Consider the following 18,760-nt stretch of genomic DNA (forward strand, 5'->3'; position numbering starts at 1 on the left):
TAGGGGGAGAAGGGACAAGAGAGCAGGGGATGATAGAGAGGAGGGCAGATTGGGAAAGAGGGTAATCAGAAGCAAATACTTCTGAGGAGGGACAGGGTCAAAAGAAAGAATAGAATAAATGGGAGGGCAGGATAGGATTAAGGGAAATAGAGTTAGTTTTTCACAACATGTCTATGGAAGTGTTTTGCATAACTGCACATGTACAACCTATATTGAGTTGCTTGCCTTTTCAATGAGGGTGGGTGGGGGGAGGAAGGGAGAAAATTTGGAACTCAAAGTTTTAAAAACATGTTTTAAAAAAATGTTTTCACATGCAACTGGGAAATAAGAAATACAGGAAATGGGGTACAGAAGTCTGTCCTGCTCTACAGGAAAATAGAAGGGGAAGGGGAGAAGAGAAGGGAGGGGGGAGAGATAGAAGAGAAGGCAGACCAGGGGAAGGAGTATTCAGAATGCATGCCATCTTGGGGTGGGGGGAGGGGTAAGAAATTTGGAACTCAAAAACTTGTGGAAGTGAATATTGAAAACTAAAAATAAATAAATTTATATTAAAAAAATTAAAAAAATTAAAAGAGACGTTTCCCTTTTCCACATGTATGCTACTCTTTCCTTTAAGATCTTTCAAAAATTACAGTCCCTAAGTAATTACTTCTACAAGTTCTTTTAGTACCCTAAACTGTCATACGTCTAGGCCTAGTGACTTAAATTTATTGAGGTAAACTTGATGATACCTGGCCATCTTCTCATTATGCCAGGGTTCCATTGCCTTCTAATGATTTTTGTTCTTTTCTTATGAGTATTTCCAAGGAGATTATTCTGGTTGGGAAGAAAAACTAAACTAAACTAAACTAAGAATTAGTCAGCCATCATTCTCTCATTATCATCCCTCTATCAACCAGGAATAGTTAACCTATCTCTTCTTGGTTGTCTTTAACATTGGTCAACAGCTGCAGCATATTCTAGACCTTGGGAGTACCAACACAATTCTTATAGGACTGTGCTGTTCTGTTCTATCCATCTTTAATTACTGGTCATTGCTTATTTCTATATTAAAAAAAAAACGAGTTTGGGCAATGAAATAAATTTCCCTAGGCAATTTCCCTTTTCCTCTTATTAGAATTATTTCTCCAAATGCCATCAGAATTTAATTCTTGAGAGTTCTCAGCCATCCTTCTTTGTCCAAATTCTGCAATAATAAAAAAAGAACATCGGAGCTTACGTATCTTTTCTCTCAGATGTTCCAAATCTAATCTTTTTAAAATTTAGTCATAGCACGCCCAGATTTATTCTACATTTCTGTCAGGAATCTTATGGTAGAATGCTCATTTGCCCTTAAGTTTCATATCTTTTTTGTATCAACAACCAGTTCTTCCTTGTTAATTAGAATAGGGTGCAGAATAGCAGCTCCTTTCATCACTTTTTTAAGCTTTCCAAGAACTACATGAGCATTAATCCATCCATTTATCAGCCACTTTGATTTTGGTGGCAGATAATTGAATTCTCTGGAGAGCTGAATTCTCTTAACTCAGTCAATAATCAATAAACATTTATTAAATGCCTATGTGTCAAGCACTGTGCTAAGTGCTAGGGATATAAACATGAAAAAGAAACAGTCCCTTCCCTCAAGGAGTTTAAAATCTAATGGTGGAAGAAAACATACAAAACATAAATCTCTACAATGTTAAGCTTCTATGACAGATTTGTGACCTGTTTTATCATTATGTAATTCTTCCTTCTAGGTGGACTCCCATATATAATCACAACAATACTGCTTATAATTTTCCCTCTGTTAAAACTCACCCAAATATTCCTCACCAAGATTCACCATTTGTTTTTCTGAATTATTCCACATGAGTATATTTGAATAGATGGTGCTTTTCCACCCTTTTTTGACCTATGCCCCTTTTGGATAAAGTCTACACTTACAGAGAGTAGGAATATTCCAATCATGAGTCTAAACCTATCATTTTGTAGTGATTCATATCTATGAAATCCAATTTGCCTTGAATTAGGATCTCTAGGTTGCCTTCTTTATTTCCCATTCTTTGAACATTTTTATAGAGACCAATGAAGCCAGGGATTTTACTGCTAGCTCCCTCTACTGCTATTGTCTCCTATAAATTTTGCTATTCTCCTTCCTATTACTCTCTTTGGTCTTAGGCTTATCAAATCTGTATGGGCAGTTTTCTTTCCCCCCTCCCCCACTCCCTTTTTATTTGAAAGACCTCTTGATTATTTGTTGGCAAGATTCCAGACACAGATGTTTTGGCCAGTTCTTATTAGGTGTCTAGGACCAAGAGTTCATCATCCCCATGTTCCTTTTCATATGATTCTCCAGAACTAGGTAGTGGTTGTCACTTTTGACATTTCTTAGAAGGCTTTCAATTATAGCCTGGAAATACAGTCCATGAAGTTATTTCTGTTGCTTGGGCCAGGTCAGTAAGTAGTTTTCTCAGTATCCCTTATCAGAGAGTCACAAATTACCACTCCTTAACTCTTCTTCCTCTTACCATTACCTTATTGGATGATCTCTCACCTAATGACACACATCTCCTTTTGGAGCACAAAAAAAACCCTTTCTTCTAGGGATAGTCCAGCTGTCTTCTAACCTCCAACCTCCATCCCTTCGACATCCTACATAGTCTGTTTCCTTCTTTTCTTTCCATTTGCCACATAATCCTACCATCTAACCTTCTGTTATGGGGGAAACTTCCCCTCTGCCTCTTCCCAACTTCTTTGCTCCTTGTTTCCTCCTTGGAGTTTATCTTCCACTCTTCCAAAGGACACTTCATCCTCCTTGATAACTTGTAGAATAGGAGAGGCTTTCTTCCTGTTCTTTACTTTTTTCCTCGTTTACACTCCCAAAGTTAAATAGATAATTGAATAGTGTACTCTGGAAACTACTTCTTTTCAGTTAAAGAAACCAGGAAAAAAAGAAGTACTGTTAATTTGGCCACTCAGACACCAAGTGGTCACCACAGAAATTGTTCTTTAGTTGTCTCTACAGACGCTTGAATTGGGGATGATATCCCCAAGATGCATTATCGCAGAATGAATGGCCATAACATTACTGAGTTTCTAAAACTGACTTGTGCCAGCTCAGTAATTTGCCTTTTACCACAACCTCCTTCATGTTATTGCAAGCAGAAAAGCACAATAAGAAAAAAAAACATATTGGGGCAAATCATACAGTATAATTAGAGAATATGAATATAAGCATAGGTTTAGATAAATTAAATCATCTTTCAATCTGGTCTCTATCACTACCATTGCCACAAAGCTGAGAGTGATCTTCTATGTTTTCTTTAAATCTCAGATTCTTAATTCTTTTTATGTCATGAATCCCATTGGCAGTCTGGAGAAGCCCTTAAATCCCTTCTTAGAACAATTTTTTAAATGTATGAAATAAAACACATAGGATTACAAAGGAAATAAATTTTATTGAAATATGTATATATACATATGCAAATACATATTTATGTATATACACAAACACACCCACCTGCATACACCCCAAATTCATGGACTTCAAAGAACTCCATGCATTAGCTGGTGGTTAGCAGAAGGGTTCTGTAGATCTCTTCCTACCCCTCAGCCCTTCAGCCTCTGCTTATTATGATTGTTACTGAGTCTCTATTACTTGGGTAATAATTTTAAAATAAAGCCTGGTGATGATTCATTTTATTTTTGTGCTACCTGCAGGACTGCTGCTGTTTCATATTTCCTTCTCTTTTTCATCTCTCAAAGATCGCCCCCCCCCATCTTTGTGACCCTTTTCCTTCTAAACATGCCCATGCCACATCTTCTGTGTGGAAATGTGAATCCAGCATAGTGCTCTTGAGCCAGGCCCTCTCTCACTACATGGCATTGTGTGCCTGCCATGAGACTAGGCTGGCTCGTAAAACATCTCTTTATGTACTTTATTACTTAAACTCTTTTATTTGCCTGCAGGAGCCCTTTAACAAAATCACATTGAATTGACTTTCTCACACCAAATCAAATCTCACTGGTCCCAGTTCAGTTGTCTTTGTCAATATGTATTTTATAAATGGAGTGAATTAACAGATGCTGTTGGAACAGAAGTGCTGGGGTAGCGTTTATGTTTTTAGTGCTCTCTCTGGGCAGATGAGTTGTGTAGGAGTGTAATACAGGTATCTGGGGATGAAAATCATGTTCTTCATTTCAGTGTATATGTATTCTTAACCATTTTCTTTGAATATATATTTTAAGCTGTTTTATTGTCCTTTTCTTTGAACATTTGTTTATGTGGCACTACCAATTATACCACTAATCTTGAGATGGACTTGATGACTTCTCTTGATATTAAAGAATGAAAATTATGGCTTTCTATTATTCATAGAGGTTGGCAAAGAAGACAAGATGTTGTGTTTTTTTTTAACTAGCCTATGTGAAACCAGTAATTGTGTATATTGAGAATATTTTACCTCATCAATTCTGTGGCAAATTCTAAAAATGCTGTGGCTGTGGTTTCTTTATTGCCATATCATCCTGAATTTAACTTCTTACCTTGTCTAGTAATGTCTCCAGGATAAATAGTTCCTATTGTTTAACAAAGGTATAAGATACAATAAGAGGGTGCCTGGGGATTTTGCAAGCTGGGATTTGTTGCTAACTGAGCTCCCATTGTGTAAAAGTCATATTGAAAGAATATTTTCTGGGAATATTTTCATGTTAGGGAATGAGTTTTTGAAAACTGTAATGGATAACTATTTTTTAAAGGTTGTAATATATCTTTTTGGCATTTTTACCATTCCTCATCCTCCCACCCCCATACCTTAGGGTAGTGATGGTGGTGACCAGAGACATCTACTGGTGTAGGCAAGCATGAATATCATTCCATACTTTTTTGGGACAATTTTCAAAGTATGAAAGACTAGAAGTCTCAGCTACTTTTTTTTTCTTTTTTTTCCCTAAATTATGGCTCTGGCTGATACTTCCGTGTTATAGGTGCTCTCCAATCTCATGATATTTAAATGGCCCCTATAGCCATACCTGAACTCCCCAGAGGCTGCTTGTCTGGGATCCTAGTTTTGTTTGTTTTTAATTTTTAATTTCTTTTGTTTTGACTTGGAAGTAGAGGCTTTATAATTCTCATTCTTCCTTAAAATATATGCACATAAATACTTTTTTCTTTCAGATTTACTAAATTAGTAATCATCAGCCAGCTGTGTTTGTAAATTCCATTTGAGAGCTGGACATTAAATAACTGTTTGTGAGGGAGGGCACAGAGCCCATGCTGTGAGTTATAAATCCTTCTCTATACTGTTTTCTCATTGGTGTTCAATATACTGCAAGCCTCTCAAAGAGAGACAGTATATTTTGGTTGATCTGAAAATGAAACAGTAATTCAATGAATACTTATCACTAAAATAAAATCTACAACTTGTTCAGAAATATTCTGTATCTGTGCAAATTTAATGAAGAGACTTTGGAAGAATGGATCAATCCATCAATAATACATGACCTATTTTGTTTGTCTTCGGGCACATTTAAATTTGTGTATTCTCGGTGTCAAAGTTCAGGAGTCAAGTGCTACATGTGATAAATTAGGTAGGGGTCAAAAGTTATTGCAATGCAGTTTCGGAAGATTGTCTGTCTCTGAATTTGCAGCTCATTCATGCTGAAGTGATGCACTATGGGAATTACTACCAAACTCTGCTCTGCAACATCTGCTCTCCCTAAGTGAGTTAGTGCACGTCAGACATCTTTATGTCAGAATATTGCAGTGATGGATGCAGTCCTCAGAAAATGCTGCATAAAAATCTGGTGTGCCGTTCTGGCCATTAAGTGAAATTACTATTTAAATTAATGGCACTGTCACAGTTTATCTGTGCAAAGAATGAACGCTGATTAGGGTATTAAGTAATTAGCAATTTATCACACTGGAACAAGGTTGATAATAATTAAAGAAGTAATGGTTTACCAAAGAAACTAGAAAGAGAGTCACTTCTTGTTATGTGAGTGAAATCTTGGCTGAAAAATTAAATTCCCTTAAACAAAGATGAAGCCCTTTGTGGAAGAAAGCATTTTTTTTCCAGTGTAAAAACAGTTCATTATCAAAATTTTAGTTGGCCTGTCAAAAGTCCCTCAGAGCTATCAGATGGTTGGTTATGAGTTTCAAATTAGGTCAGTGTCTGCATTTTGATTTTATACTTAAAACATGTTGAAGCTATAGAGTAATTTGAGGCAAAAATGTATTCTACTCTCCGAAAGGCCAGTTTTCACATTGTGATTGCTGTTTAAAATAGTAACATGTATTCTTATATGAAAACTGCTGGAGAAAATGACAGTTAGGGAATCCAAGGTTGTATTTGAATGTCTAATTAGTGGATAGCTGAGAATTGTCCAAAGAAGAAAAATGTAGGTTGTGGGTTTTTCTTTCTTATTTTCTACTGTAATCAAAGCTCAAGCAGCAGAGATAATCCCACTATATATGTTTGTCAAAGAATTCTTCTTGTTTACTAAAATAGCCAAAATCATCACCTAAAATCCTAAGAAAAACAGCCAATTTAACTTTAAACTTATTAATTCTATGAGTGATTAATAAACAAAGTCCTGTGTATGTGTGTGTTTAAAGTTGTATGTGATATAACCTTTCAGAGACCTTTTAGTTGAACTTGACCTAAACCAGAACTCAGAGTCGAACCTGTGGCTGCATTTGTTCTGAAATAAAAACATAAAAAGAGATGAAACAGCAAACTTTAAAGATAAAAAACACAAAATGTTTTCTTTAGGAATGTGTGGAGAGTTTCCTTCTTTAAGAGCTATGACTGGCCAGAGCCTCCCTCTGATGATAAGAGATAGACTTCCCCAGTGAAGAATGCAACCCTCTCTGCCTATTCATACTGATTGATTCTTGTCCGTGACTTGTCCATATCCTACATAGAGTTTTGACCTAACGTGATGGAGGCGGCTTCTGCACCTTGTAATATAATAATAGTTATTAACAATGATGATAATTTCAACAAAAAGTATACCTCATTTATTAAATTTATTGTTGTCACATCCTTCTGATCTAGATCTAATATAGTAGAACTATAAATTATGTCAGATTTTAAGTGTCAGTCCCCTACCCATGTCCTGGAACATAGGCCTCTCAATTACTTGCTTCATCTAACCCTCTACTGATATGTTTCTATCACGTCTATTCTTATTTACCTAAATATTTAATCATGCTTAAGTGACACAAAACCAACAAGTTGATTTGGCCAGTTCGCAGTTGAGTCAATTCAGGAAAAAGAATAGCCAAATCATTTCTTTGACTGCATTATCTGGTTCGTTCTGTCACGTGATCAGTCTCATAAAAGACTTTTCATGTATATATACTCCCATCTATCTTGCTATACTGCAATTTTCTTGAGCTCAAGGGTTATGCTATTTCAAGTTTCCTCTGTATCACCTCTCCCCAATGTTAAGTTGATCTAAATCTGGCACTCCACCTATTCCTTCTGCCTGGCCTAAGAGCAAATTTTTCTATGTTCAGGTGATTGTTTCCATCTCTCCATTCCACTAGTTATACTACTGATTTCTAGACTTTTTCTTTGTAGTCTAGTGAGCCTTTTGGAATAAGCCCATTTGAACTGTGACCTTCCATTAAAGGTGGATTCCTTGATAGAGATCCAGAGTTTTTATTTATGGAGTATTGAAGTTTGAATGAGCTGAAAGATTTCACCAGACTTCTGTATTCCTGAGTTAATTTTTACCCCGTGTATTTCATAAGAAGGGTCCTTCATTCACCTTTCGAGCACATTTGTAGCTGAATACTACTTTGAGCATTGCACCATTTCAGCAACTGCCTGACTTTGACATTTTTATGCTAAACTTTATTACAGTCTCAGTTTTCTTCTTTTTTATTTCATATTCATATATAATGTTTTATTGTTGCAGAGATGTTCTGTTGTGGGCAGGATTATGTGAATATGTCAGATACCATATGCTGCTCAGCTTCCAGTGGTGAGTCTAAAGCACATGTTAAAAAGAATGACCCAGTGCCAATAAAATGCTGTGAGACTGAACTTATTCCAGAGACCCAGGAATGCTGTAATGGAGTTGGATATAATCCTTTGAAATATGTTTGCTCTGACAAGATTTCAGCTGGAATGATGATGAAGGTAATTGATAGAAAACCTCTCAGAGGCACTGGTTTGACAATGGAAAGAGAAATACATTGTTCATAACTATTTTTCTAAAATAGGAATATAAAAACTCCTGTGTGCATTATTCATTTTCACATTACATCCATATTAATACCAAATGAGTTCACCATGATTGATGTTATTGCAATGAATTCTAAAGGAATTAATAATGATTAGCTGTGTCTCTAAAGCTTTTCCCAGCGCTTCAGATTAGCGCAGAAGCTAAAACTCTGCATGCCGAAAGGGCCAGCATAAATAGCCTGCTGCCATTGTGTGACTACTGTTTAATTCCCCATGGGGTATCTGAAGGGGGATAGAAACTGGTATGTCATTGGTTTGCTGTTGAAAGATATCCTTCTTCCACCAACACCTCCTTAACCCCCACTCCTTCCAATTTGTTCCACTTCTTCATCTTGATAGAGACCTTCAATCCAATAAATTCACTTAGTTACATTTATATTATATTCCTTGGGACAGAGCAGAATGGACCAGTGTCTCTGTCAACTGAAAGAGTGAAAGGTGCTATTGGTCTAATCATTTATTTTTATGTGCTGTGATGCTCCACATACTCCCATGTCATGTTCGTTAGCATTAAAATTGACCCAGCACTCCAGTAACATAATGTTTAAAGGAAGGGATCACAGATATGAAAAGACTGTCAAGCTCCCCAATAATTTATGATCACTACTACTAAAATGCCTGCCTTGGTCAAAGACGGTAGGAGAGATCTTGCTGGATGAGTAAGTTACAGACTTTTGGGTCAGTAGCATGTCCTTCGGGATGTGAATTAACCCTTTCATACAACGAGTACACCAGGGAGTACTCTCAAGTAATGAATATCTAGGCTAAGACTCAGAGGGTATGCAAGAAATAATCCAAATTCATTTCCATTCAACAAACGTTTATTGAGCACAGACTCCTGTGAAGCCGTGTGCCTGACACTGCTGTTGTTGTGGTGTGGTGTTGTTGCTGTGTCTTGTTGTTGTTCAGTCATGTCCAACTAAGAGTACTGCAGTAGTGTGACATTTCCTTCTCCAACTCATTTTTCCAGGTGAGGAAACTCAGGCAAACAGGGGTAAGTGATTTGCCCAGGGTCACACAGATAGTATGTCTCTAAGGCCAGATTTGAACTCAGGAAGAGGAATCTTCCCGATTTCAAGCCCAATGACCTATCCACAGCACCACCTAGCTGACTGGGTGGAGGTGGGGGAGGTAAAATGATAACTAAGTCATAGCTACCATGGATTTTACAATATGATAAGGAATCAGCTAACTTTATAGAAGGCCAAAACCACAAGAAAGAGCACTGAAGTGGGGAGGCCGAGTTTGAATTTGGCATCACTGGACTTCGGCTTAAATCCCAAGTCTGCCATCTGTATCACTTTAACCATTTCACCTCTCTGGGCCTCAGTTTCCTCATCTTTAAATAAGACTCGGACTCAATAATCTCAACATCCTTTCCACCCTAAAGTTATGATCCTATATATTTTGAGTAAGTAACTAGGTGACGTAGTAGACAAATTGCTGGAGTTGGGATAGGGATGATCTGAGTTTGAATCTTGCCCCAGGTATTTATTAGCTGTCATATCCCTTAAATTCTCTAAGCCTCAGTTTCCTTTACTGTAAAATGGGAATAATAGTCGCACTAACTTCACTGAGCTGTTGTGAGGCTGAATAAGATAACATATGTAATATGCTTTGCAAACTACAAAACATTATATAAATATGAGCTATGATTGCAGCTGATCTGACTTGATTATAGGACTGAATAAAAACAAGCAGTAAAGTAGATTCAGCTTCATAGTCTAGAGCTATACAAAGTCATTTCCCTTCAATGTTTGACCCAGAGCATTATTCTTGCCATCCTGTATTTCTTGTCTTCAAGAGACTGGTAATTGTGAATGCTTCTTCCTCACTGACAATTAGTTGGGAAACTTTGTATGAGAAACTTCCCATAAAGTGACAGATACTTAAAAGAAAAGTTTTAAAAGTCATGGTTTGGTACACAAAACATTACCACCCATATCTGTTTGTAACAATTTATTTCCTACTAACATCCTTTTTGTGGTTATATGAACCAAGCTCCACATTTTAGTTTCAGGTTAGTGCTATCCTCTCCCTTCTTCAAATATCACAATAAGATTGGTGAAGAATCTGTGCTTAAGCTCTCATGGCGGTCTTGTTGCAGAAAGACTATGGTAACGTCACAATCTCTTTTAAGATATGGTTTTATTTTGAACTTTGTTGAGAAATGCCTGTGAGCTGGTCAAAACCAGTTTGATTTGTAGGCCTTGGTCCCCAGAATCAAGTATGCTGAGAGTTAACTGACCCAGAGATTAGGCAGGGATCTCTTACCCAATCATTTTCTTGCTGTGGCATGATTAGAATTAGATTGCTTGGTATTGGCCCCTTGTTATCTATTCTTTATTGGGCTACTCAAAAAATATGCCAATTTCCACAATCTAGACCAGAAGCACCAAATCATCAGTTAGAAAACTCTTGAAGGCAGCTAAAACAGATTGAAATGTAATTGAGAAATGTTTAACAAAATAAATAAAAAACCAATACATCACAGATAATGTTAATTTGTAGTTTTTCTAAGTCAATGTCTATTTGAGTTTGACACCACTGGTCTAGACTACCCCACGTCCCTTCTCCACTGACAGCAGTCTCTATGAGTGCCATATCAGCTCTTTGTCTAAAACTCTATACATAAAGTTTGAGCTCTGAGTGGCTTTGGGGCCTGAGATCAGAGTATATAGCTTGTTGAACATCTGAGCCATGAGCCTGCCAGTAGAGCTAAGCATACTGTGTATGGGGGAAAGGGAGAGGGGAAAAAGGGAGAGGGATGGATTGTATCCTCCCTCTTTGGGGAACAGTTCCCTCTCCTTTTGACCTGTAATGCCTGGGCTGGACAAATAACCAATATTTTATGTAATAGAGATCTTCCCAAGAAGTTGAATGTAAATCAATTTTTAAAAATTAAATTATATCTCAAATATACAAGGAGAGCTTGTCATTTAAGCAAGGCAATCCAGGCCTCATTTTATTCACCTGTAAAAGGAAGGAATTTTACTAGGTTGCTTCTAGTTCTATATCTATGAACCTATAACAGAAAAAAGATAAGGTGAATCTATTTGTAATGTAAATAATTATTCCTAGTCTATACACCCAGATTTTAATATATTGAGATTTCTTAAGATAGGGCTCACCTTAGTCATAGGATCTTAGATTCAGAGCTGAACGTGAGGCCTTTCCTGGTTCTACGTGTCCATGTCCCTTACCTGGCCACCAATTTTATAACCTACTTGTGTGCATGGTACTAATCACTTCTTTAAATGGATGGTTTGATTGCCATTCTTGTTACCTATCTATGTTAGTAGCCATTCTTACATACTAGCATTCTTTTATTACATATATGTGTGCTTATACATGTGTGTACATGCATGTAAGTTGTGTGTTAGCATTATTTCCCCTAAGAGAATATATCTTCTTTGAGGGCACTGACTTTCTGAGTTTTATCTTTATATTCTCAATGCCTAGCACATTGCATGTACTTAATGAATGCTCACTGATTTATGAATTGGAAAAGATCCTATTGGTCATCAGGTACAACCTCCCAATTTTGTAAATGGGGAAACTGAGACCTGGAAAGGTTAAATGACTTGCCCAAGGTCACACAGCTGGTTAGTGAAAAGGAGATAAAGAACAAACCAATAGCCTCTGAATTAAAATCTATCAATTAGTCCACTGTGCCACACTTTTCAGGTAAATGAATGTAAGTAATTATTATTAGAGTATTAGCTCATGAAACATTTAAATTCCCTAAAGATCATATGGTTATAATTAAAGTGAGAGGCTAGAACAAAATTGCTATGCATCAGGTGAATCCAAAAAAGCAGGAGTTGCAATCATACTATGAAATAAAGCAAAAACAAAATTCACAATATTAGTGGAGCAAAATGAGATAATTGTATTATGCTTAAAGGAACCATAGGCAATAAACTCACTATCAATATTAGTCATATATACTGAATAGGATACCATAAGTTCATACAAGAAAATTCAACTGAATTTCACCAAACATAGATAATAACAATAATAGTAGAAGACATTAATGTTCCCCAGAGCTGGAGAAAATTAACAGAAAGAAAAATAAAGGAGAAAAATATAAAATAGAACAAACTGCTGGAGAATTTGGAGCCAAAATATTTATGATGTCTTCTGAATATAAAAATTAAAAAATATATCTATTTCTTAGTACCACATGGCACAAATATAGACTGTGTATTAGGCAACAGAGAATTCTCAAATAAATGAAAAAAGTAGAAACACTAAACATCCTTTTACAGAAAGAAAATGATATAATTATAATTAAAATAGGGATCATATGAAAAAGTCAGAGATCTAAGTAAACATAATCCTAAATGAGTGAGTCAAAGAACAAATCATAGAAACAACATAACTATGTGAACGCTGAGAATTATGAGGCAAAATACTAAATGTTTCTGGTATGCATCTAAAGGAGTTCTGAAAGGAAAAAAATTCATATCCATAAAAACTAACATGAACAGAATAGAAAACTAAATGCTGAAATAAATATGCAATGTAAAAATTAGAAAACAAACAAATTTTAAAAAAATAAAAATAGAAGAGGAAGTCTTGAAAATTAGAGCATAAATAGATAAATTAGAATTCTTTTTAAAAACCGTAGAACTTAGAAATGAAATTTAAAGCTGGTTCTTTGAAAAGACTAACAAAATGGACAAATCTCTAGCCATCCTGATTAAAAGAGAAAGAAAAATCAAAATGAACAAGATGAAATCAAAACTAATACACATAAAATAAAAGAATTATTAGAACTTACTATTCACAGTTATTCCCCCCCTTAAAAAAAAGCCTGATTTAAAAATAAATAGGTTATCTACAAAAACGTAAAATACCCAATTAACAAAACACCTAGTAGAGATATTAAATAATCTGACCTCAGAAAAGAAAATTGGGCTAGCTGGTCAGTCAAGCAATAAAACAAAAATGGATTTAAAAGATAATTATATCAAGTTTTTGAAGAACAGTAACTGCAGTAAGACTAAAAGCCACTATGACATCCTGATGTCTATACTTTTACACCACAAGGAGTAGGTGCTACTAGGCTGCCTAAGGTTGGAAAAGGAATAGGTTAAAGCTTCAATGCTGTTTAGTAGTGGGATAAGGCAATGATCCTACTGGTTCACTTTTTGATAGCGAAGTGCAGTAATACATACATACACACACAGATAGATAGATAGATAGATAGATAGATAGATAGATAGATAGATAGATAGATAGATAGATAGATACATACATACATACATAGATAGGTAGATAGATAGATAGATAGATAGATAGATAGATAGATAGATAGATAGATAGATAGATACATAGATATAAATAAATGCACATGCACATATATTTATAAAATTCATTAATATTGATAAATTTTGGGATAATTGCTGAAAATTGGATGATTTTTTACCAAATAATTACAAAGAATAAAATAGATGATTTTATTACATAAAATTTATTACATAAAATGAGATTTTGCATGAACAAAATTAATGCAGCTAAGATAAGAAAGGAAATAGTCTCCTAAGAAGGAAAATCTTAGTTTCTAATATCTCCATTATTTATAAGGGGTCTGATATCCAAGATATATTGTCAACTATAGAAATCCATAAAACTTATAAGTAATGCCCAATAGATAACTGGTCAAAAATATGAATGAATGGTTCTGTAAATTGCACACTATTAACAGCCATGTTCATTGGAACATTCTGCTCCAAATCACTGATATTAAGAGAAATGTAAATCAAAATAACTCTATCATTTCACTTCACACTCAGAAAATTGGCCAAGACAAGAAAACTGAAAAGAGTCAATGTTTGAAGGGTTGTGGAAAGATGAATTATTGGTATAACTATAAATTGGCCTAAACACTCTGGAAATCAATTTGGATTTATTTGAAGAAAGTGACCAAAATGTCTATACTTTTTGTCTCCAGGACTCCACAGCTAGGCATATAACCAAAGGAGAAAGGTCCTATAGGTACAAATCTATTTTCAGGAGCACCATATGTAGTAACAAAGGGTTGCAAACAAACTGTATATACCTGCCAATTGGGGAATGACTAAACAAGTTGTAGTACATAAGTGTAAAGGAATATTACTATGCTACATGAAATGAAGATGAATTCATCCATGATGAATATTTCATAGGAAGCCTTTTGGGAACTGTTACAAACTTGAAGAAAGGAATACCAAGAAAACAGTCTACACAATGATTACAACAATATAATTGGAAAAGAATCATTATAAAAGTATAATGACCAAGCTTGAACACAAAGAGGAGATAGGAGGGAGACCCTGTGACTGCTTCTTTGCAGGGCAAAGGATTCCAGATTTGGGATAATTTGTGTAATTTTCAGTGATGATTGTTGTCATTTTCAATATGAAGGTTAGTTTTGCCAAACTTTCTCCTTTGCCCCTTTTTTCCTTATAATATGTTCATATATGTAATAATTTACTAATTGGTCATTTATATGGACACAGTAGATAGAGTGCCAGACATAAAGTCAGTAAGACTCATCTTCCTGAGTTCAAATCTGTCCTCACACACTGACTAGCTGTGTGACCCTGGGAAAGTCATTTAACCCTGTGTGCCTCAGTTTCCTCATCTGCAAAATGAGCTGGAGAAGGAAATGGAAAACCACTCCAGTATTTGTCAGGAAGACTCCGAATGAAATCACAAAGAGTTGGACATGATGGAAAAATGAGAGCAACAATTCATCATTTGGAATATAGAGTTGATGTAAAAATAAATGCTTCATAAAGACTTTTTCAAGTCTATATGGTAAATAACTTTTGGTTTCAGCTATCTCATCATCATTGGAAAGTAGAATTTTCTAAAAAGATATTTTTTTCCTTCAAAACTAGATTGGTGACATGATATGACCTTTCTCGATTTTTTAAATTAATTTAGAAGTAATCATTCAAAATTATGATGCATACTATTTCACTTGGAACTAATAGTTATGTACATCCAAATGAAATTTAATAATTTCTTCGTGCCCTGCCTTCTTATCACCCCTTTTGTTTGCCTTAGGAAACGAAAGAATGCCAGCCTGCTTCACTCTGCCCAGCTTCCATGAAAGTTGCAGCATATTGTGGCAAGTGTGACTTCAACCTTACCAGCCATGTTTGTGCTTTGATAAGAGATCCTCACCAGACTGCCAAGAAACTGTCACATGAAGACATGTGTCCATCAGCTGAAGAAGCTGTCTACACTGGGAACACAAGCACCTACTCGTTCATAGGTAATAGCAAAGGGGTGACCTGCTTGAATAATAGGAGACAAAATAAGATATTAGATTAAAATACGTTTTTACCTCATGGTTTCTTAAATGAAGACAATTTTTGATGGTTTCTGGAAGGTCAAGTATATTCAATGAATTCATGTCAACAAACATTTATTTTTAAAAATAATAACATATTAATATAGCACTATTATGCTTACAAAGTTCTTTCCCCACCACAGTTCCAGGAGATTGGCTGTACAACAAACATAGCTTATCTCTACTTTTTGGGTGAGAAAACTAAGGCTTAGGATAATTAAGTGACTCCTTCCTTTATGTTATACTAACCCTACTGTGTGCAGATGACTAGGCTGGAGACTGGGGGTTGAAGGGACAATAAAGCTTAGATAAGAGAGGATCTCTTCCATCCCTGGGAGAGCATAGGGTATTTGACTCATGTAAAAATAATACAAAGTAACACATGGGACATGCCTTACAGAGGTAGACACAGGGTACCTTATAAAGTCAGAGGGAAGAAAGGGCAGTACTGACCAGGATGATCAAGGCAAAAAAGAAGGAATGCTTGAATTGAGCTTTAAGGCATGGGTGGGAATTCACTTGGTAGGAAAGACATATCAGGCTAAGACATAGAGAAAAGGCATAGAGGCAAAAAAAGGACCAATTTGATTTTCTCTTAGATCAAAAGAAGGACAGTAACTAAACAGGTACATAGGTGGAAGAATATGTAGCAAGTATTTCTCCAGTGCTTACTATGTGTCAGACACATGCTGTTTGGGACACAAAGACAAACAAAAAAGAAAGATAGTCCCTGAACTCAAGGGGTTTACATTCTGGTGGGGGAAGATGGCACACAAAAGAAAGCTGAAAATGGGGGTAAAGAATGAATGGACCTGCACAGCAGCATGATAGTGAAGTGCAGAAAGTCAGGCACATAGCTGGGAGGAGAATGAAGGGAAGGCTCTAGACCAGTTTCCTGGAAGGAGGTTCTGGAAAGAACTCAGCATTGGAAGAAAGGGCCAAAGTTGTGGATGGAAGCTCCAGGGTGAGGGTGCTCTCAGCTGGGGAGGTTCCAGGGTGACACAACAGCGAAGCAGCAGCATGTTGAAGTCTGGAGAGTGAGTAAAGCTAGGAGGAGCTAGCGTTTCATACAGTAATGTTAAATGAAAATGGAAAGTTTGAATGGAAGAAGATTGTGGAGGCATTGCAGTCAGTGGGACTAGATAAAGGTTAACTACTGAATCATATAGATAAGGTTGTTCTTCGGTAGTCATGCCATATTTTTTAAACCAATAATTGTGTCTCTTAACATACAAAGAAAACTTCCATTAAGTTGTCCTAAAGGGAGCATACTCTGATATGAGAATAGAGATAATCGTTCCTGGTTTTATTTTTTTCTTATTTATGTTATTTGTCCATTTATTTACGAAACCCTTTGGCATCCTTTTCAAAGTCAAATGTCTGCGAATTATCAAAACCAAAATAAGATCAATTAAAATGACATTCTAACAACTAAAGTTTGGGATGGAGCCTATTCTGTTCCACCCTGATTCACCTACTTACCTTATGATGACAAAGAGGATGGGTATTTATGACAAGACTCCAGTAATGTCAACACTAGAAGAGGTGCCTAATAAGGAACTATGCACATGAGATCTGCATTGAGAGGCTCTTTTCCTCCTACCCCTCCTAACTATGAAAAATGAATAGACTGATGGATGGAGAAAGGGCCCATCAGTAACTATTTACATTTTAGGCCTTCGAGCAAAATTATAGAAAGGACCACCTTACAATTCATGAATTAAAAAATTTCAAAAGATAATCTCTCTGAAATTCAGAGCAGGATCTTTTAGGCCATCATAGCATACTCCACAAGTAAATAGATACTTTTATTTACCTAACTATTAATAATAGTTAATATTTTTAAATCTCCATTTTTACCCTAATAAAGTTCATTCCTGATGCAAAAAATGCAGATGAATCTCAACTATTGTACTGCCAGAAAATATACAGCATTTGGATTGGAAAACAAAAAACAAAAAAAATGTCCATAAGCTATAATTAATAAGCACCTATCACTATGTGCTGGTAAACCAGGCTCTGTCAGAGCCATGTAGACAAACAGTATTTGCCTTGGAGAAGTTTACACTTTCAGTACCAGTACAGGTCTGTACATGTGATATGTATGCAACTAAATAGTAACCACTGAATGAACATATGTGATAAAGCACCAGTTATCTCAAGAGTTTGTGCTTCTGTTAATGTGACTGAATCAAGACAAGCTATGGAAGATGACCTAGGACCACACAGGCATGTGAGTATAAGGTGGGTCTCAGGAAAATGCAGGTGCCACAAAAAACCAGTAGGAGGAGTATAGTTGAGTTAGACTAATGGTTAAATCCTTCCAGAGTGCTCCTTATATTGACTCCTCTCTCTCCTCTCTCTCCCCTCTCTCTTCTCAACTCTTCCCTCTTTCCTCTCTATCCTCTCCCTTCTCTCTTCTTTCCTCTCACCCAGGTTTACAAATTTATGGTCACCCTTAATCTTCAATCTCTCCTTTTCAACTTGCTCATTCCCTGTGGCCTACCTATAAACACAGATTTCCCCAGTTGACCCCATCATCCCCAAAGATAGTATCTTAAACCTCTCTTTCTTTTCCCACCTAAACTCTGAATAAAGTTTGGTATGCTCATTTCTGCCACTTCCTCTCTTTTCATCCCCACTCCAGTAATTTGTTTTCCTATTTAATTCACCCTTTGGACTTCCACCATCTGAAGGTACATGTGTCTGCCCTAGCCTGACCTTTAGTTTCTACTTAGTTCCCAACTTGGAGCTCCTTCTACCAAATATGTATTGACTTTTCCCCTCTTTCCACACTGTTATCTTAATTACTAGAACATGTTAGCTCTGCTGGGTTAAAAAGCAATAATATTCTTTAAGTCTTTAAAATTTAAATTAAAACACCAACCTTAATCTCAATAGAGATCCCCACAGACCTTGAAGCTACCACAAAAGTTCACCCAGAATACTTGGGAATGGGCTGCCTTGAAGGTGATGCTGTTACTCTGAGGGGAGGGAATTCCTGTTTCAGAGAGTGAGTAGAGGCAAAGGTCTTGATCCTAGACTACAAAAGCCCCAATAATTATTTTTGGGGGTCAGGCTAAGGACTTCCAAGGGCTCATGGCCCAATTAAAATTATGCCTAGACTTTTTCCTCTGGAATTGTCCTCAAATAGCCTTTGTTGTATTCATTGGAG

The 18,760-nt window shown here is 36.2% G+C and overlaps 1 protein-coding gene across 1 annotated transcript in view; it reads left to right on the plus strand.

Annotated features, from left to right (window-relative positions):
- Window positions 1-18,760, plus strand: part of USH2A (usherin) — a 962,202-nt gene that overhangs the window by 734,538 nt on the left and 208,904 nt on the right. Inside the window, 2 exon segments of the mRNA XM_020982269.2 lie at window positions 7,909-8,132; window positions 15,297-15,507. Coding sequence (XP_020837928.1) covers window positions 7,909-8,132; window positions 15,297-15,507 — 435 coding nt within the window.

Source organism: Phascolarctos cinereus, unplaced genomic scaffold, assembly GCF_003287225.1.
Source record: "Phascolarctos cinereus isolate Bilbo 61053 unplaced genomic scaffold, phaCin_HiC Scaffold_5;HRSCAF=322, whole genome shotgun sequence".
Taxonomy (NCBI): domain Eukaryota; kingdom Metazoa; phylum Chordata; class Mammalia; order Diprotodontia; family Phascolarctidae; genus Phascolarctos; species Phascolarctos cinereus.